Raw genomic sequence first — 20,708 nt, 5'->3', positions numbered from 1 at the left:
ACATTTGGGGTGGATGCTTATTTCAAAAGCACTCTTTTAAACAAAAAAAGGTTCAGGCCTATACTACTAAATTTCACTTTTATCTTTATGCTACCTAATTTGAACATGTATAGATTATTTTTGGAAGGAATACTTTTGGAGGAAAATATGTGACTAGAATCGTTGACCAAATCTGAATTACCACTCTCTATTCTCTAACAATTTCTAACAAAAGAAAACTGCATACTTGAAACAGATTTTATAATAGTTTATATTTGCACACAAATTCTGCCACATTGTTCAGTACCACCAAAGTAAAATTCTTGAATCTTTCATTGAAAATGAAAAACCCATCTGTCACCTGTTCCCAGTAAAAAACTGATTGTTCTATGAAATTGGCTGTTTTAGTCAGATAGGAACTGAAGTTTGAAAGACAGTCTTTCCAAGTTGCCAGGTCATCAAATAATGACCATTCTAGGAACATGGTAGGACCAAAGACAATGACAAGGCCAAGCAGAAGGATTAGCAAAAATAACTTATAAAAGCTCCAGGGAATCTTGCTAATGAATGTGCCAGTGTCTTGAGGCAAAGAAAGTTTATCCACATCGACTAGTTTTATGTCTTCCCACTGACTGGTATCAAAGTTCTTCATTAAAGGGCTTGCAGGCAAATTAGAGGGAGGTAAAGGAGTTTCCTTGATTACTTTGATTTTCTCTCTAAACTCCTGCATCTGTTGCAGAAATACAATGGGTTCTGACACATCTTTGAAAGCCTCAGCAATGTTAAAGGCCATCCGTTGCTCCTGCAAGATGGTGTTGAGTTTGTTGATCTCTGGGTCATATGCTTGCATAACAGCAAGTTTCATGGTCTCAAAGTCAGACAGAATTTCATTCTTCTTTTGATCCAGTGTGTGTTGTAACTTCTCAAAAAATTCCTTCACTTTATCTGAATCTTTAGTCAGTAACTGTAGGGATTTCCTCTTACTAGTTTCCAAGGTATCCAAGCGGGAAAGAGCATCTCCCCGACGCCAGGTCTCAAAGCTCTGGAAGAGGGACTCAAAGGCATCCCTTTCCTGAGCATAGGCATCTTCAATAGAACAGAAGACATGTTTGGTGTGCTCCCCACAAGTAGCACAGATCCCACAAATCAGCTGCATATCAGTCAGGCAGAAAATGTTGAGAGGCTGCCCCAAGTGTCCTTTGCATACTGGCATTTTGGGAGAGATCTTGATCTTGTTATACTTTTCCACAATACCCTTCAGGGAGTAATTAACCTGCAGGCTATTAATTCCAGTAGCTGAAGTTTCCTTACGGCATGTAGGACACTTGAATGGAGCTGGTCTCCACAAGGAATTCCGCACACTCCCTTCTAAGATACCTTCTAAGCATTTTTTGCAGAAGTTGTGGGAGCAAGGCAAAACCCGTGGATCATCAAACAGACTACAACAAATAGGGCACGTGAGATCTTCTTCAAGCAGCTCCATCACATCCTACCAGAAAAAAAAAAAATTTATTTTACTCCAATAACCATCACCACTAGGACTATGTAATAATTAGAAGAAACTGCCTTCACGTTAAAATGATTTTTCACTGAAATAACCAGCCAAACAAAGAAGTGAGAAATTTGGTAAGGGAATGCACACCAAAGCAAATTTAATCCGCTGAGACTAGAACATGCTCCTTTAATAGTAGGGCATCCTATACACAAGGCCTTTGTGTGGGCTTTCCAACAACAGTCTTTGGCTAAGACAAGACTCAGGACTAGGACAACTGCAAGTTGAGCCAGCAGGACCCAAGCAATTGTTTTAAAACAGAGCTGACTACTGACAAAAACAAGGCTATTCAGTGTCTGTAACAGAATGAGCTCTTTACTCTGGGCCCACAAATATGAAATGGTATGTTATATAAAAGAAAGCAGCACAGAAATATAAATCCAAACATGTACTCTCATGTAGACTTTATTATGAATTGGCATATTTTTGTTTCAAAGGCAAGATTATAATCTTTAAAATCACAGGTAAAAGCACAAGATGAGAGTTGCAATTCACTCTTCTAGGTAGAGAACTAAATGAGGTTTTTTATTGTTTTTAAACCACCAGAACAGTAACAGAAGCCATTTTGTATTACCTAGAATCATCAATTTTCACAATGTGGTGGGCAGAAACCTGGATGTCCCTCTTTCAGGGCATCTGTGAGATCAAAACTATTTTCGTAATGACACTAAGATGTTACTTGCTTTTTGCACCATGTCAACATTTGTACCAATGGTGTAAAAGCAATGGTGTGTAGACACTGCTGAAGCCTTAGGAGGGATCGAGCAAAGCTGTAAGAAGCGCTGAATTGTATTCTTCATCACCACCCAAATTGGGGTTGGAGTACCGGTTTCACTTAAGAATGTTCTTGATGCAGCAGTAAAAATTATTCATTTTATTAAGTCTTGAGCCTGTGTACAGTTTTTTAATATATTGCGTGACAAAATAGGCAGTACGCACAAAGCACTTCTGCATACTGGCAGATGTTGTCTGGAGAAAAAGCACTTAAGTGAGGAGCGGCAAGTTAAACCAGCTGCTTTTTTTCATGGAACACCATTTTTACCTTCTGAAAGAACAAATGATAAACTATGGCTATTCAGACTTAGCTACCTGACATTTTCTGGGGGAAAAAAATGAGCTTGCTACTTCAAAGAAAACAATTGACAGTATCTCTTGCTAATGAAAAAGGCTGGGTTTTATGTAAAAATTAGAATTTTGGAAAACATTTGATATTTATGAGCCTGACAGCTTCCCATTAATTAAAGACTTTTATGATGAGATGGGCAGTGATATTAATGAATGTGAGGATTTTCTGAGGGGAAAGGAGTACTGTATAATGAAATGTGTCAATATTTGGAGATCTACAAAACACAGTGAATACTATTTCAAGTCACTAATGCATGTTACAAATCAGGCATGGGTAAAAGATCCATTTGAAGTTCACAAAAGACCAACAGGTTCATAAACAATTTCAGATTCCATACTCCAACAAAGAAACTAGCACTTGCTGAGTTTTTGTATAGTATCACAAGAAGATTCAGGCCGGGAGCAGTGGCTCACGCCTGTAATCCTAACACTCTGGGAGGCTGCAGAGAGTGGACCGCTTGACCTCAGGAGTTCGCAACCAGTATGGGCAACATAGCAAAACTCCACCTCTACAAAAAAAATACCAAAAAAATTAGCCAGCCATGGTGGCATGCGCCTGTAGTCCCAACTACTCGGGAGGCTGAGGTATGAGAATCCCTTGAGCCCAGGAGGCAGAGGCTGCAGTGAGCCAAGACAGCACCACTGCACTCCAGCCTGGGCAACAGAGAGAGACCTTGCCTCAAAAAAAAAAAAAAAAAAAAGATTAAATTACCTGAAAAGGCTATTTAAATAATATTCCTTCCTTTACCAACTACATATCTGTGTAAGCCTAGATTTTTGTGTATTTCCTTTTCTTTTTTTCTTAAGAGATGGGGTGTCTCACTCTGTCACCCAAGCTGGAGTGCACTGGCATGATCATAGCTCACTGCAGCCTTGAACTACTGGGCTCAAGTGGGATCCTCCCAAGTAACTACAGACTACAGGTGTGCACCACCATGCCTTGCTAATTTTTAGTTGTAGTGTTTTTTGTTGTTGTTGTTTTGGTTTTTTTTTTGAGACGGAGTCTGACTCTGTCACCCAGGCTGGAGTGCAGTGGCGCTATCTTGGCTCACTGCAACCTCCACCTCCCGAGTTCAAGTGATTCTCCTGCCTCAGCCTCCCAAGTAGCTGGGCCTACAGGCACATACCACCACAAGCAGCTAATTTTTGTATTTTTAGTAGAAACGGGGTTTCACCACGTTGGCCAGGCTGGTCTTGAACTCCTGACCTCAGGTGATCCATCCGCCTCAGCCTCCCAAAGTGCTGGGATTACAGGCGTGAGCCACCGCGCCTGGCCGTGGATTTTTTTATAGACAGGGTCTCACTATGTTGCCCAGGCAGGTCTAGAAATCCAGCCCTCAGGCAATCATCCCACCTCCACCTCCCAAAGTGCTGGAATTACAGGCATGAGCCACCACACCCAGCCTTCTTCGTTTATTTCAACCAAAATAATATATTCCAACAGGTTAAATACAGAAGCAGACAAAAGACTCCAGCTGTCTTCTATTAAATAGCCATTCATTACAGGCCTCTATTGCAATGCCATGCTTCTCTTAATTTTGTTTTGGAAAATAGTTATTTTCCTAAATTATTTGTTAACTTGTAATGGGTTTATCATTGTTATTTTACGTATTTTTAAAAAATTGTTTTAATTTCTAATAGAGTAAATATTGACAGTACAAACATAAAGTTCTTGGGATTCTCTATTTTTTTTTTTTTTTTTTTTTTTTTTTTGAGACAGCTTTTTCACCCAGGCTGGAGTACAGCAGTGCAATCTCAGTCCCCTGCAACTTCTGCCTCTTGGACTCAAGCCATCCTCCTGCCTCAACCTCCAAGTAGCTGGGACTACACGCACGCACCATCACACTCAGCTAATTTTTTTTTCTTTGTAGTTTTTTTTTTGTAGAGATGAGGTCTCACCATATTGCCTAGGCTAGTCTCAAATTGCTGGGCTCAAGTGATCCTCCCACCTCAGACGGCCAAAACACTGAGATTACAGGCCAGGATTCTCAATTTTTAAGAGTGTAAAAGTGTCCTAAGACCAAAATATTTGAGATCCCTAATACAGGCAATACCATTTCTCAATGCAGGTTTATTATTTTTAATTCTTATTTTGAGAGACAGGGTCTTGCTCTGTTGTCCAGGCTGGACTACAGTGGCCTAATTATAGCTTACTGCAGCCTCAAACTTCTGGGCTCAAGCAATCCTCCTGCCTCAGATTCCTAAGTAGCTAAGACTACAGGCATGCACCACCACGCCTGGCTACTTTTTTTTTTGTAGAGACCAGGTCTTACTAGCTGGCCTCAAGCAATCCTCCTGCCTCAGCCTCGCAAAGCACTGAGATCACAGGTGTGAGCCACTGCATCAGGCCACAAGTTTATTTTAAGTATACATTCATCTCTATAGTTGTAAAACCAAAGAGTACTACATATTTCTACATTCAGTTTACTCAGGGATATATACACATATACACATATCACATTATCAACAATAACATATGACTTAATCGGTAGGCCATCTATAATAAAAAGTGAATACTTGGCCGGGCGCGGGTGGCTCATGCCTGTAATCGCAGCACTTTGGGAGGCCGAGGCAGGCGGATCACGAGGTCAGGACATCAAGACCATCCTGGCTAACACAGTAAAACCCCATCTCTACTAAAAATACAAAAAAATTAGCTGGGCGTGGTGGCGGGCACCTGTAGTTCCAGCTACTTGGGAGGCTGAGGCAGGAGAATGGTGTGACCCCAGGAGGCAGAGCTTGCAGTTAGCCGAGACAGCACCACTGCACTCCAGCCTGGGCGACACAGCAATACTCTGTCTCAAAAAAAAAAAAAAGTGAATACTTTTTTAACAGTAATTTCAACAGCCATACATGACTGGACTATATCTAGAAGGTAAACAGTATTTAAAGGACAAGCTGAGCTTGCAGGGTTAATTAGTTTATGGCTTTTTTTTTTTTTTTTTTTTTTGAGACTAAGTCTCACTCTTGTCACCCAGGCTGGAGTGCAATGGTGTGATCTTGGCTCACTGCAACCTCCGCCTCCCGGGTTCAAGCAATTCTCCTGCCTCAGCCTCCAGAGTAGCTGGGATTACAGGCGCCTGCCACCACGCCCAGCTAATTTTTGTATTTTTAGTAGAAACGGGGTTTCACCATGTTGGCCAAGCTGGTCTCAAACTCCTGACCTCAGGCAATCCACCCGCCTCCCAAACTGCTGGGATTACAGGGGTGAGCCACCGTGCCTGGCGTTTTTTTTTTTTTTTTTTTTTTTTGAGACAGAGTCTCACTGTCGCCCAGGCTGGGGTGCAGTGGTGCAATCTCGGCTCACTGCAATCTCTGCCGCCCAGGTTCAAGCAATTCTCCTGCCTCAGCCTCCCGAGTAGCTGGGATTACAGGCACCGGCCACCATGCCCGGCTAATTTTGTTGTATTTTTAATAGACACGGGGTTTCACCATCTTGGACAGGCTGGTCTTGGAACTCCTGACCTCATGATCCACCTGCCTCAGCCTCCCAAAGTGCTGGGATTATAGGCGTGAGCCACCGCACTGGGCCCTATTTTTTTGGGTTTTTTTTTTTTGAGACAGAGTCTCACTTCGTCACCCAGGCTGGAGTGCAGTGGCACAATCTCGGCTCACTGCAACCTCTGCCTCCCGGGTTCAAGCGGTTCCCCTGCCTCAGCCTCCTGAGTAGCTGAGAACTACAGGCGCCCACCACCATGCCCGGCTAACTTTTGTATTTTTTGCTGGAGACAGGGTTTCACCATGTTGCCCAGGCTGGTCTCAACCTCCTGACCTCGGGTGATCCGCCCACCTCAGCCTCCCAGAGTGCTGGGATTACAGGTGTGAGCCACCACGCCCAGCCAGTTTATGGTTTTATATTAGATTGTAAGATACATGTATTTATAATACATAACATAGGGAGAACTAAAGCAAAGATTATTCTGTCTCAAATTTAGTGTCATATTGCAAAAAAAGGTGTAATTAGCTGATTTTTCTGAAAAATCCTTTGTGATATGACAAATCATATAACCTCTGAAAAGCATTGGAAAGAGAATGGCTATAAAGACTCAACTTAGTTTGTCTTCTGAAAGAGGTTACCACACAGCTGTAAGACACACAAACTTTCAGAACAATGAAGTCAAACTTTTGATGATCTGCCAACCCCAGTCCTGCTCCACACTTTTCACTTCCATTACTATCATCTTTTGCCTAAGAATTCTATACAAAGGCCAGATTTTTGAGAAGGCAATAGAAACAGGAAAGTGGTAAGGGCAACACTCAATAAAAGAAACCTAATTTACTCATCCTTGCAATGTTAATACTTCCAGAGAATACTAGCCAAGCATATTAAATAAGAAGAAAACAAAGAATATACCAAGTGATTGGGTGGGATGAGGAGGAGAAAAAGGGCACCAAAGGCAAAGAGAAACTATGAAGAAAATTGAGGATACAACGACAGGGGCCAAGAAGAATTGTCAGGCAAACAAATGTGATCAAAAGTGAAAAGGAAAATGTCACACACAGGAAAACTTAGAAATAATAAACAGTCATCCCAAGGTCATGATCAACATACAGCTCTTAAAATGAACCAGAGGGGAAAAAAATACTATTTGGAAAGTATCTTTTTTAAAAAAATTGCATCAAAATTACAATAGATCCTCTAATTTCATTTTTAGTGATTTAACTTACAAATTTTGGTTGTTAAAGATTCTTACTTTCATTCACTTTAAAATCTAAATATTTCTGGCCGAGCGCGGTGGTTTACGCCTGTAATCCCAGCCACTTTGGGAGGCCAAGGTGGGCAGATGAGGTCGGGAGTTCGAGACCAGCCTGGCCCACATGGAGAAACCCCGTCTCTACTAAAAATACAAAATTAGCCAGGCGTGGTGGCGCATGCCTATAATCCCAGCTACTCAGGAGGCAGAGGCAGGAGAATCGCTTGAACCCGTGAGGCTAGAGATTGCCGTGAGCCATGATCACACATCCATCGCACACACACAAAAAAAATCTAAATATTTCCTTTTCTCTTCTTCCTTTCTTCCTTTAGTTTTATGCCTTCTCTCTTTTTTTTTTAGAGATGGAGTCTTGCACTGTTGCCCATGCTGGAGTGCAGTGGTGTAATCACAACTCACTGCAACCTCCGCCTCCTGGGTTCAAGTGATTCTCCTGCCTTAGCCTCCCAGAGTAGCTGGGATTACACGCGCCTACAACCATGCCAGGCTAGTTTTTGTATTTTTAGTAGAGACAGGGTTTCGCCATGTTGGCCAGGCTGGTCTCGAACTCCTGACCTCAGGTGATCCACCCGCCTCGGCCTCCCAAAGTGCTGGGATTATAGGTGTGAGCCACCATGCCCTGCCTATGCCTTCTCTTTATAATCAAAACTTTCTCTAAGACAAAACTATGTGACCACTTCCACAAGTGACTAATACCTGATCCAAGAAACCATGGTAGACATCTTTGTTGCCTCCAAAGTTTTGAAGGATAATGTAAGTTAAAGCCTTTAATATCATAAATAAAAGGTACTCTTCACAGCAAAATAACTTACAAAATCTTAAAGTATGGCTAACACAAAATCTGAAGTAATCAACCCAGCTTACTCCTTTGACATGAACAAAAAAGGATACATCCCCTCCACCTCTTTTTCGGGGTTTCTGGTTGTTTTTTTTTTCTTTTGAGAGGGAGTCTCACTCTTGTTACCCAGGCTGGAGCGCAGTGGCACCATCTCGGCTCACTGCAACCTCTGCCTCCTGGGTTCAAGCGATTCTCCTGCCTCAGCCTCCTGACTAGCTGGGATTACAGGTGCCCGCCACCACACCCGGCTAATTTTTGTATTTTTAGTAGAGACAGGGTTTCACCATGTTGGTCAGGCTGCTCTCAAACTCCTGACCTCAGGTAATCCGCCCTCCTTGGCCTCCCAAAGTGTTGGGATTACAGGCGTGAGCCACCGCACCTGGCCTTTTTTTTTTTTTTAAGACAGGGTCTCGGGCTGTCACCCAGACTGAAGTGCAGTGGCGCCATCTTGGCTCACTGGCAACCTCCCCACCAGCAACCTCTGCCTCCTAGGCTCAAGCAATTCTCTTGCATCAGCCTCCCGTGTAGCTCGGATTACAGGCATGCACCACTACCAACTGGCTAATTTTTGTGTTTTTAGTAGAGACAGGGTTTCATTATGTTGGCCGGGCTGGTCTTGAACTCCTCACCTCAAATGATTCACCTGCCTCAGCCTCCTAAAGTGCTGGGATTACAGGCGTGAGCCAGTGTGCCCAGTCTGTTTTGTTGTTTTTTTTTGAGGGAGTATCACTCTGTTGCCCAGGCTGGAATGCAGTGGCCCTAACACAGCTCACTGTAGCTTTGACCTCCCCAGGCTCAGGTGATCCTCCCACCTCAGCCTCATGAGTAGCTGTAAGGTACTACAGGTACATGCTACCATTCCCAGTTAATTTTTGTACTTTTTTTGTATAGATGATGTTTCGGCATGTTGCCCAGGCTGGTCTCAAACTCCTGAGCTCAAGCAATCGGGACTCAGCCTCCCAAAGTGCTGATTATACAGGCAAGAGCCACTGCACTTGGCCTCAAGCTAGTTTTTTTCCTAATATAGAAGTCAAAAAACTTTATGTAAACAAAATTATTATTCACTGTTCAAATTTCAACTTAAAGTCAGATTAAGCACATAAAGGCAAACAAGTTTTCAAAATTCATCTCTTCCTTTGAATGTTTCTGAACACTTAGAAAAGTCTTAAATTTTGAAGCACAAATACCAATTAAAAACTTCCCAAATGTTTTATACCAACAATTTTAAAAGCTGACAACTTTTTAGTTTCCAGAGAGGTGGTAGTAGACACTAGTTGCGGAAAAAAGTCAAACTTGTTCTCCTGCCATATTGATGTTTTCTAACATACTTTTAAATTTACATACAATGAAATTCACTTTTTGATTTACAGTTTTATTTTTAACAAAGTTGCATACCACCACTATGAGTTTATTTTTTTGAACAAATTGTCAAGCTATCCACAAACAAGAAGGATTACAAAAAGTGCTTTATCAATCCTACCTCAATTAGTATTTGGCAACAACAGCTTCTATAAATGAGAACCATAACACAACCACTAAAATAATAAAAATGGAAAAGCCAATACTTACAAAGTAAAGGTGTCATAATAGAGTTTATATATATGTATTGGACTTCTTCCTTCTAGAATTCTTTTAAGAGATCAACCCAAAATGATTATACTGCAGAAAGTACTCATTCATTCACTCTGAAACAAAAGTTCATTTTCTCCTTATAAAACCTATTAGTAAAAGAAACTTTCCTACTAAGGTTTTAAATTACACTGGCTGTTAGCAATATAAAGTTGTTCAAAATATTACCTATGTTTTTTGTTTTTTTTCATTTCCCATTAGGGAACAAAAAGAAAAGCCAATAAATATATCACGCTTTTATCTTAAGGATTTAACTCAAATTTCCATCCTGTCTTGAGGCATCTTTGAAGGCAAGAATTTCAAAACAGTACCTAAGTATCTATCAGGTGGCTAGACAGCAAACATTGAAACTCACTTCATAGACATTAAATTATGCTAAGCTTTACTGAACTGAGACAGCCACAAATGTTACTTTGAAATAATTCCTATAATAAAATGGCTCATTAAAAAAAATCATTTCCTCTCAGCACACTAGTTAATCTTATTTTCAAATAGTGTACTATATTCTCCCATCTCAGCCTCCAGAGTAGCTGGGACTACAGGCATGAGCCACTGCACCTTACTATACTGTAGTATGAGATCCATTAGGCCAGGTGCATTGGCTCATGCATGTAATCCCAGCACTTTGGAAGGCTGAGCCAGGTGGATCATGAGGTCAGGAGTTCAAGATCAGCCTGGCCAAGATGGTGAAACCCTGTCTCTACTAAAAATACAAAAATTAGCCGGGAGCAGTGGCAGACACCTGTAATAGCTGGGAGGCTGAGGCAGGAAAATCACTTGAACCCAGGCGGCAGAGGTTGCAGTGAGTCAAGATCGCACCACTGCACTCCAGCCTAGATGACAGAGTGAGACTCCATCTCAAAAAGAAAAAAAAAAAAAGAGAGAGATCCATTAATAAATGTTTCCTTGAAACTAAGTAAGGGTCTAATTAACAACTATTAAAATCTAGGTAGAGGATGTAAGAATACTTTAATATTCTTCTTGAGTTTTCTCTATATTTGAACATTTTCACAATAAAATGGGTGGAAAAACTAAAGAGCCAATTATTAAAAAACCATATTGAGTTTAGAAAGTAAAACTTTGAAAACATTAGCTAAATATAAGCCTCATAAGAAGTTTAATCTGCTGTAGTATGGTTTGTTTTTGTTTTTGTTTTTTTGAGACAGTCTTGCTTTGTCACCCAGGCTGGAGTGCAATGGTGCGATCTTGTCTCACTGCAGCCTCCTCTTCCTGGGTTCAAGCAATTCTCCTGCCTCATCCTCCCAAGTAGCTGAGATTACAGGTGCCTACCACCACGTCAGGCTCATTTTTATGTTTTTAATAGAGACGGGGTTTCGCCATGTTGGCCAGGCTGGACTCAAACTCCTGGCTACAAGTGTCTTCCTGCCTTGGCCTCCCAAAGTGCTGGGATTACAGGCATAAGCCATCATGCCCAGCCTATGGTTTCATCTTTCATAAATTTTTTTTTTTAATGTATTACTGGAAGTCTCTGAATCCAGACCTGTGAGGAGACTGACATACTTGTCTAGCTCTCAGTCTGTAACCTCTGACAAACCACTTATATTACTAGTTTCTCTCCTCATTTGTATAGCTATTTTAAAAGGTATATGAAAAGTATTTACAAAGTTTTTATTTTAAATACTCTGTATCAATGTGTTATTACTCTTCATTCTTTTAGAGACTGTCCCGGTGACTTATATGATCAAAACAGGACAAAGTAAGATACAGAGATCAGGTTTCAGATATAATCTCTAAAAATGAAAATTAATGTATTACACATAGCACCTCTGTGATGTATATGATTAAAACAGGACAAAGAAATATCAGATTTCAATACCTCTAAAAATGAAAATTAATATATTACATATAGTATCTAAAATAATTGTTATGTGGCTCTTGCAAACAATATAAAAGTTACCTATGTGTCCATTTAAGACAGTAAGTAACCAACCTTTTCTGGCATTATCCTAGAATAAACAGTAGTTAAAATTTCCAAGATATTTCTAGCAGAGATCCTGACAAGGCAAAATAGAGCTAGTACAGAATGTTCACTAGCTTGGAAAGTTCACCTACTCAGAAAGTTCACAAAGGGTTGTCAGACTAAGGTGAAATTCTCAGAAATATAAACCAGGTCACTCATTACCTCGCTAGTTCAGAGCACTAAGAAAAACTTTTTCCTTTTCCTTCATTCTCTTCTCCATACCACAGTTTAGCCTGGACTCTTTCCTGCCTTTTTTTTTTTTTTTTTTTTGGGGGGGGGACAGAGTTTTGCTCTTGTCACCCAGGCTGGAGTGCAATGGTGTGATCTTGGCTCACTGGAACCTCCGCCTCCTGGGTTCAAGTGATTCTCCTGCCTTAGCCTCCCACCAAGTAGCTGGTATTACAGGCACTTGCCACCATGCCCAGCTAATTTTTTGTATTTTTAGTAGAGACAGGGTTTTACCATTTTGGCCAGGCTGGTCTGGAGCTCCTGATCTCAGGTGATCCGCCCACCTCAGCCTCCCAAAGTGCTGTGATTACAGGCCTGAGCCACTGCACCCGGCCAGGTGCTGTTATTCTAGAAGGTATGATAAATAGTTTATAAAAGACACATAAAAGTAAGTTTCAGAGATCTGCTCATGTCTATAGTTAACACCACTGTACTGTACACTTAGAAATTTGTGTAGAGGATAGGTCTCATGTTAAATGTTCTTACCACAATTAAAACCATAAAATATTGACACCATACTGAAACCGAAGTTATCCATGCAACTAGCTTTTGTGTCTTCTTAAATTATAAAATTAATTTGTTTCTATTATAGAAAATTCAGAAAATAGAGAGAAAAAGCCACCCATAATCACATCAGCAAGAAATCACCACTACTATTATTTTGGTGTCTTTATTCCAATCCCATGTGTCCGTGCATGTGCACACATTTTAACAAAACTGGTAGCATAATACAATTTTGTATCCTATCCCCTTATTACATGCCTTTCCCCCATCATTATATGTTCTAGAAAAACATGACAGTCCATGTTGTGGATATGCTTTCTTATTGCTCATTTATGGGTTTGTTCTTGCTGCTGTGTTGTTTTGTTTGTGGGTTGTTGTGTTTTTTTGGTATTGTAACATTTAGGTAAACACCTTATAGAGAAAAGTCTTGCTCCACAGCTCTAATTACTTCCTTAGACAATTCCTTTAAATGTACTTCTGGGTCAAACAGTAAGGACATTTTTAAGGCTGTTGAAAAGATGACTAGGTTTCTCTCTAGAAACGGTTTATATCACTTTATGAACTCTAACCAATGATGTATTAGAGTGGTCCACCTCTCTATGCAGTTCCTAACCTTAAATAAAACCATACTTTTATAGGACTTAGTAAAAAACCAAGAATAAGACACACTTGTTACCATACCTACCCGAGTTTAAAATATAAAAGTTTAAGGCAGTTAACATTAGTCTGCATCTGTGTCTTACCAATATATATGTATAGGCAATAAATGGTAATAAAAGTTATGGGGTAGGAATAGAAATACTGGGCTTAAAAGCATCTTAGAAATCATCTAAACACCTAATTTTAGGAGTCAAAAAAACTAAGACACCCCCAGCACTCAAAAAGTGGAGACTCATCAGTTGTACACAGCAAACTAGGCATCACAGCCTGAGTTTTCTAATTCTTAGACCTTAGCAATATCTAGAAAGGGACTCAAAAACTCAGTATTCTTATTCATAAAATGAAGGAGTTTAATCATAAGCTCTCTAAAATCCCTTCTAAAATTTTGCAGTTTTTACAAACTAGGTTTAACAGGCTCTCTAGTGAAGGGGAAAGCACAGAACCTGCTTTTGAGTACCTGTGTTCAAGCACCAGTTTTATCCTTCATAAAATTAGGATTTTTATATCTGGGAATGGTGCCACACACTTGTAGTCCCAGCTACTCTGAAGGCTGAAGCAGGAGGATCACTTGAGCCCAGTTCAAGACCAGCCTGGGGAACACAGTTGAGAATCCCATCTCTTGGAAAAAAATTTAAAAATGATTTTTATAGTATTTACCTCATAATGAAATGGCTCCATTGCCTGGGGGATACACCCGTGGTTGTCTCGAGCCAAGAAAGAATTCAGGACATGGACACACACGAGGAGTGGGTTTAGGAGCGGAAAATTTAATAGGGAAAGGTTCCTCACGCTGAGAAATGTCACCCAAGAGAGGGTCTCCGGGTTTGGGGTGAAACGCAATCGATTTTGTACAGAGGCTTGAGGAGGCGGTGATTTACATAGGGCCCAGGGGACTGGTTTGACCAGGTGAATCATTTACATAGCCCGTCTAAAGACTGGCCCTCCCACCCTAATTTTTTGTTATGCAAATGTAGCTTCTACCTGGGGCCGCCATGACACCTGCACCCGTGGTTTTACCTAGTGATCGCCAAGACGCCCACATAGGGTGACAAGGAAAAGGGAGCGGCCCAGACGCCCATATAGGGTGACAAGGAAAAGGGAGTGAGAAACCCCATATTGAATGTACCTGGCTTCCAGATACAGCAGGCTACATTTATACATATAAAAGCTTCTAGCTTGCATATTTTTGCTTGCAGCTTGACTTTTCAGGGTTTCTGTTAGAAAATAAATGGTTTAGGGGCTTTTTTTTTTTTTTTTTTTTTTTGGTAGAGTCTGGCTCTGTTGCCCAGTCTAGAGTGCAGTGGCACGATCTTGGCTCACTGCTACCTCTGCGTCCCGGTTCAAGTGGTTCTTCTGCCTCAGCCTCCCGAGTAGCTGGGATTACAGGTGCGCGCACCCCCACGCCCAGCTAATTTTTGTATTGTTAGTAAAGATGGGATTTCACCATATTGGTCAGGCTGGTCTTGAACTCCTGACCTCAAGTGATCCACCCACCTCAGCCTCCCAAAGTCACCGGCCAGGAGCTGCTTTTTATTAAAGGAAAATTCCACCGAGAACTCTTTTACTCTTTCTAGCTGCCTAAAAGTAATTTCTTAACTCCTGTGTGATGTGTGAGAATTCCATAAACTACGAAACTATACAAACATAAGGTTTAATTACATATGTGCAAACTCTACACATTTAAGGTGTTATTTTGGAGCATCAGTGTATCAAGCAAGAAAAGGTTCTAAACTTGAACTGTGATTTCAAAGCAAGGCAAAACAAGTATTACATAAGGTATCAGGTACAAAGCAGTGTCATGAAAATGAGCATATCTGAACAAAAGCTGTGACAGAATTAAGGCCAGATAACCTATCATAAATGTATAGAATGAACAGAACAGCCCGGTTTTAGGAAAGGACTTCCCAGGGAGGTTTAGTAAGCCAGCTGGTAGAAAGGAAAAAAAACGTATTTTTAGGGAGGGATAGGGACGCTCCCATTGTGCAAGAAGGAAGTATAGCCGGTTAACAGCTCCATCAAGTTCTACTAGAAGGAGTGCCTATGTAAATGAAATTCTGCTTTTAAAGTGCCTATTATATAAAGGTCTCTAGAAAACTCAAGCCCTGTTCTACAAGCCCTAGCAGCCTGACAATTCACTAAGCATAGGAGAAGGGAAAAAAAACTAGGAAAAAAGTGTGGAAGCCCCTTTCTTCCTTTGTAATATGAATGTTTGGATATATTTAAGATAAATACCACATAAATAATTGCTAAACGTGAATTCTGTTTTTCTAAGTTTTAACAAAATATGCAAAGAACAAAGACCACCAATGAAAGTGGATGGGAACATACGTATTCTACACACAGTTCCATTTTGGAAGGTTCTAGAGCCTATTGAAATTGGGTGTTTAAAAAAAAAAAGATAACACAGGAAAATTATTGTAGTTTACCTCTGTCTCCTACAAGCTGATGTATTTGGCAGGGTTACTATTTCCCAGGGCAAAGCAGGTCTTTTTTTTCACGTTTTGACTAACGAACTAGAGGCTACTGCAAAGAAAGAAGAAAAAGAACAGTATTAACGCATTTATTTGCACAGCACCCCAATCTTGACCCTCAATTTTTTCAATCGCCCCCACAAATAAAGCCCGGCTGTTTAGACCTGGTGAACCGCCAGGAGCCTGGAGCTCTTTGTATTAAGCAGCTTCTCGGTTAGGGCGCCCTCCCCCGGCGCCATGCAACCAAACGCTGGCGGCGCGCTGTAACCTAAGGCCCACACCCGTCTTTTCTTTTCTAGGGGATGTGGAGACGCTGGTAGCGGGGCCAGGAAGGCTCCGGACGGAGCAGGTTTTCTGGACCACAGACACACTGCCCCGGCGCCCTCCGCAGGCCGCTCCTCCCCAGGCCCATGACAGTGCCCCGCTGGTTTCCGCCGCGCTGCCGGACTGGAGCTCAGACGGCCTTCGCCAGCCCCCCCAACCCACGCAGATCCCTGCTGACCTGGGCAAGTCCCCACCCTCGCTGAAGGTTCGAGGACCACCCCGCTTTCCCGAGGGGAGCCAGGCGGCGGGTACTTATCTCCGACCTCCGGCTAGTGGGAAAGGCCGCGCGACCGCCCGTCCTCCAACTACAGGCACCGCACGGTACGCGCCAAGCACAGCCCCAAAATGGACTCGCGGCTCCGGCTAGCTCCGCCCCCTTCCCTCTCCCGCTTCCCTCTCCCCTCCCCCTTCCCTCCCGTCCCTTCCCCCTCCCCTCCCCCTTCCCTCCCGTCCCTTCCCCCTCCCCTCCCCCTTCCCTCCCGTCCCTTCCCCCTCCCCCTTCCCTCCCGTCCCTTCCCCCTCCCCTCCCCCTCCCTCTCCCCCTCCCTCTCCCCCTCCCTTCCCCGTCGCCCGCCTCCGCCTGCACCTCCGGCCCCGCCTCCCCGTCCCGCTTCGCCTGTGTCCCGCCTCCCCGGCCGCGCCTCGCCTTGGCGGAGGGAGCCGGGTGGTGAGACTGCGTTCCTGCCGGCGTCTCCAACCGCCGCCTGCTCCCGCCGTCCACCCGCGCGGGCCGCCTGGGACGGGGAGGGCCGGGCTGCGGGCTTTTCTCCCTTCCAGAGTTCTGCGCGCGCCCAAAGCCCCCCCGCAGAGGCTGGGCAGCGGCTCCGGGAAGTGGACGCCGTTTGCCCAGACGGTGGGCTCGACTGAAGCGGCGCGGTCCCGGGTGGGGCCGCCCGGGAAGAAAGTCTCCCAGTTAAGCTGCCGTGCAATTAAGATGGTTGGGTTTGGATTGTTGTACTTTTTTTTTTGTTCGTTGCATTTTTAGGAACAAAAAAAAAAGCCCAACCCTTCACACCACTTCATCCGCATCTCAAGACCAGAAGCTGACCCCAGCGGCTCGGGGAAATGGAGCCCCGCACCGCACAAGGGGGAGGGTGGGACTGGCACCTCCGCACTGCGCGGCCTGCGGAGTCACCGATTCGCGTTGGGAGCGCGCCAGGAGCGCCAGGGCTCTAGCCGGGGGCTCCGGGCAAGGCGCAACCAGAAGAGGGTTCAGTATCCCCCATCACCCCCACCCCCAACCGTGACCCTCTTTCTTTGCGGGCTTTAGGCAGGACACCAGAGACCCAATTCTATTTAAAATTCTCTTTTAAGAAAAGGAACGCCTGTTTTTGCCTTTGGGGGGAAAGGATGAACTTTCAAATTGGCTTTAAATTATCCACCACTAACAGTTACTCAGTCGCTAACCTGACTATTCTGACGTCCACCTCCCGTTTGAGGACCTTGCCCAATAGCAAACGTACTAAGCACTTAACCAATGAACGGTGTGAAGGATGCAAACATGGATGATGAAGGAATGGCTCCTCCAAAATGTACGATCTTGGGAGAAGTGAGGCGAGTATAGAATCTCAGAACACGCTGTAGGATTGAGTTCGATCCCAGTTGAGGAAGTTTGGGTTTGGGGAGGAAATCGGTTATTTTGGAGAAATGGTATTCAAGACCTACCATAAATAGCAGTATAGCCCGTTGACTAATAATGCTTAGCCCAACCCCCGTAAAAAGCCCCTGGCCACATCCGTCTCCTGAGATTCCCACTTCTCTGTGTGCATCTCCCTTCCTGCTGTAAGAAACCTAACTTTGCCTTTGTAGAACACTTCTTTTAATTTCTGTCATTCAGTCTCATAACACTGTGTAAAAGAAATTATGATCTTCATCCTATATAGATGAGAAAACAGGTGAAGTGACTTTTCCAAGGTACAAAAACAAGAGGCAGAGCTGAGGCTAAAGGCAGACTCCAGATATGGGCTCTTTCTACAGCACCATAACTGTCAGTGACAAAACTGCACCCCAGTACCTTACTAAATTTAGTGTTTTTAGGCCAGGCACGGTGGCTCACGCCTGTAATCCCAGCACTTTGGGAGGTCGAGGCGGGCAGATCACCTGAGGTCAGGAGTTCCAGACCGGACTGACCAACATGGTGAAACCTGGTCTCTACTAAAAATACAAAAATTAGCCGGTCATGGTGCCGCATGCCTGTAGTCCCAGCTACTTGAGAGGCTGAGGCAGGAGAATAGCTTGAACCCGGGAGATGGAGGTTGCAGTGAGCCGAGATCGTACCACTGCACTCCAGCCTGGGCAACAGAGCAAGACTCCGTCTCAATAACTAAATTAATTAATTAATTTAGTGTTTCTAAAAAAACAAAGTGATCTGTAGAAACATCTCATTTATTTGTTGTCATTGTGTGTTGATTGATTTTGAGACAGGGTCTATCTCTGTCCCCCAGGCTGGAGTGCAGTAGCATGATCATGGCTCACTACAGCCTCAAGCCCCCGGGCCCAAATTATCCTCCTCCCTTAGCCTCCCAAGTAGCTGGGACCACAGACATGCGCCACCACGCCTGGCTAATTTTATTTTTTGTAGAGATAGAGTCTCACTATGTTGCCCAGGCTGGTGTCAAACTCCTGGGCTCAAGTGTTCCTCAGGCCTCAGCCTCCCAAAGTGCTGGGATTACAGGCGTGAGCCACCACACCCAGCCATATGGAAACATTTCAGATATCCTAATATTAAAATGATATTTCACAACACTGGACAGTTATTAACTCATGTGAAAGGAAAATCTTGGGGCCCCAAAATCACTAAGCTAAAGGAAAAAGTCAAGCTTCGGAGAACTGCTTAGGGCAAACCTGCCTCCGATTCTATTCAAAGTCACCCCTCTGCTCACTGAGATAAATGAATATCTGATTGCCTCCTTTGGAAAGGGTAACCAGAAACTCAAAAGAATGCAGTGATTTGCCTCTTATCTCCCTAAAACCTGGAAGCCCGCCCCCTGTTTTGAGTTGTCCCACCTTTGCTTCAAGTCGTCCCACCTTTTCTGGACTGAACCAGTGTTCATCTTACACACGCTGATTGATGTCTCGTGTCTTCCTAAAATGTACAAAACCAAACTGCTCTGACCACCTCGGGTTCTGACCTCCTGAGGCTGTATCATGGGCACGCATCCTCAACCGTGGCAAAATAAACTTTCTAAATTAACTGGGACCTGGCTCAGATTTTTAGGGTTCACACGCAAAACCCACAAATTATCCTTAATGTAATTATATAATATATATTTATGTAGTTAGATCTGGTTGGCGGTAGATACTAATACACTTTTGCCCAACTAAGTGTAAAACACATTAAATCTGTATAGCAATCTCTAGACTATTACACAAAATTAACTACTAACTAGAAAACACAGTATATTAAATTCTCTTAAGTGTGGAAAAATGGAGAAGGAAGAATAACCTTTTCTGTCCTCCCGTGGTCCTAATACACAGAACAGCGACTGGGAAACTGCCACTAGAAAAAGATGACTGTCCAACTAAAACCTGCATACACAGCTACATCCTTCCCTGGAAGAGCACAGTGGAACTAGATCCTAGTACAGATAGCACAGGGATTGTCAACATTCTTGTCACACTGAAATTTCCTTCTACTGATCTTCAAGTAAGTAACTAACAGCTGAAACTTGGAATTTATATATCAGCACAGCACGAAGACTATAGATATATCTAGTCTTATGTAAGTTTCATATTGTGTGATAAATGTATTGCCCCCCCCGCCCCCGAATGCCGGCCCCTCTGAGAAATATATTTTTACAGGGTAGCATTTCTAATATATATAAAATGCATAATGTTAAATAATGTTTATATATTAATATGTTATATACTAATATTAAATATAAAATATCCTGCATATTATATTTTTAATATAAAATGTATATTATTGCATTGATTTACTTCCTGGTGTTGTTTTCATTCCTGGGCCTTGACAAAGATAAAAACTTCTCAGCCTTCCTCCCCACCTACCCAGACAGAAATGATCAGATGTTCCATAACAAAAGGGACAGTGCCAAATTTAGTGTACACTGAAATGTAAATTGTCAGAGTGAGGAACATCTAATAACAAAGCCTGGAGCAACTGTGCATAGGGGAAGGGGTCTGGTAAGCCTCCCTAGATACAATGGAACTTTTTTATTATTATTCTATCCTTCCATTTAGCTGCCAGAGTCATAGATGCAAGCCCCAACATTCCCCAGTGAGAATTCCTGCCACTAAAAGACACTGACAGTGCAAGATGTAGAGAAAAGAGCATAGGCTTTGGAATCAGTTCTGCATCCAAACTCTAGCTCTGCCATTTACTAGTTGTTAAAGTTACTTAGCATCTCTAAGCCTCGGTTTCCTCATTTGTAAAATGGAAATCATGATACATTTGATCATGAAAATTAGGTAACATATAAAGCAACCAACATTGCATCTGATGTATAGTAGGTGTTTAATAAGTAATTGGTGCTGTTATATGCAAAAAGAAAACCATGCTCATTTGTAAGCATGATTTCCCTAGATTTGTAAACTTAGGACTCAAGTACAATAGTCTTAAGCAGAGCTAAACTGCCTATGCAGTAAAAGAAGCTAGCACCATAATTTCTGCTTTTCTGCATCTAGCCCAGGGTGGCTTTTCAAAAGCATATATCCCTCTGCTTTTATACCTCTTCCCCTGTGCTTG

At 42.7% G+C, this 20,708-nt stretch overlaps 2 protein-coding genes across 28 annotated transcripts in view; one reads left to right on the top strand and one right to left on the bottom strand.

Annotated features, from left to right (window-relative positions):
- LOC745092 (uncharacterized) overlaps positions 1–20,708 on the top strand; it is a 125,386-nt gene that overhangs the window by 68,753 nt on the left and 35,925 nt on the right. For 4 of the 8 annotated variants that reach the window (XR_010150716.1, XM_063792559.1, XM_054665321.2 and 1 more), the window contains 2 exons: positions 15,979–16,324; positions 19,481–19,649. Coding sequence is in view for 4 of the 8 variants with exons in the window: in XM_063792559.1 (XP_063648629.1) it covers positions 15,979–16,324; positions 19,481–19,649 (515 nt within the window). In the remaining 4 variants the exon portion in view is untranslated. Of the gene's footprint in view, positions 1–15,978; positions 16,325–16,988; positions 17,393–19,480; positions 19,650–20,708 lie in introns of those variants that run through there. The other 4 variants (XR_010150730.1, XR_010150724.1, XR_010150720.1 and 1 more) reach the window with 2 other exon arrangements.
- On the bottom strand, positions 233–20,145 carry TRIM13 (tripartite motif containing 13). Of its 20 annotated transcripts, none has more exons than XM_063791861.1 (5): positions 16,650–16,788; positions 15,635–15,731; positions 12,279–12,392; positions 9,776–9,891; positions 233–1,468 (listed from the first exon to the last, which is right to left on the bottom strand). In XM_063791861.1, the coding sequence occupies exon 5, from the start codon at positions 1,460–1,462 to the stop codon at positions 239–241; it is 1,224 nt and encodes a 407-aa protein (XP_063647931.1). In that variant the 5' UTR covers positions 1,463–1,468; positions 9,776–9,891; positions 12,279–12,392; positions 15,635–15,731; positions 16,650–16,788; the 3' UTR covers positions 233–238.

Source organism: Pan troglodytes, chromosome 14 (genome assembly GCF_028858775.2).
Source record: "Pan troglodytes isolate AG18354 chromosome 14, NHGRI_mPanTro3-v2.0_pri, whole genome shotgun sequence".
In the NCBI taxonomy this organism is placed as follows: domain Eukaryota; kingdom Metazoa; phylum Chordata; class Mammalia; order Primates; family Hominidae; genus Pan; species Pan troglodytes.
The sequence above is the reverse complement of the archived record's forward strand: the minus strand, read 5'-3'. Positions and strand labels throughout refer to the sequence as shown.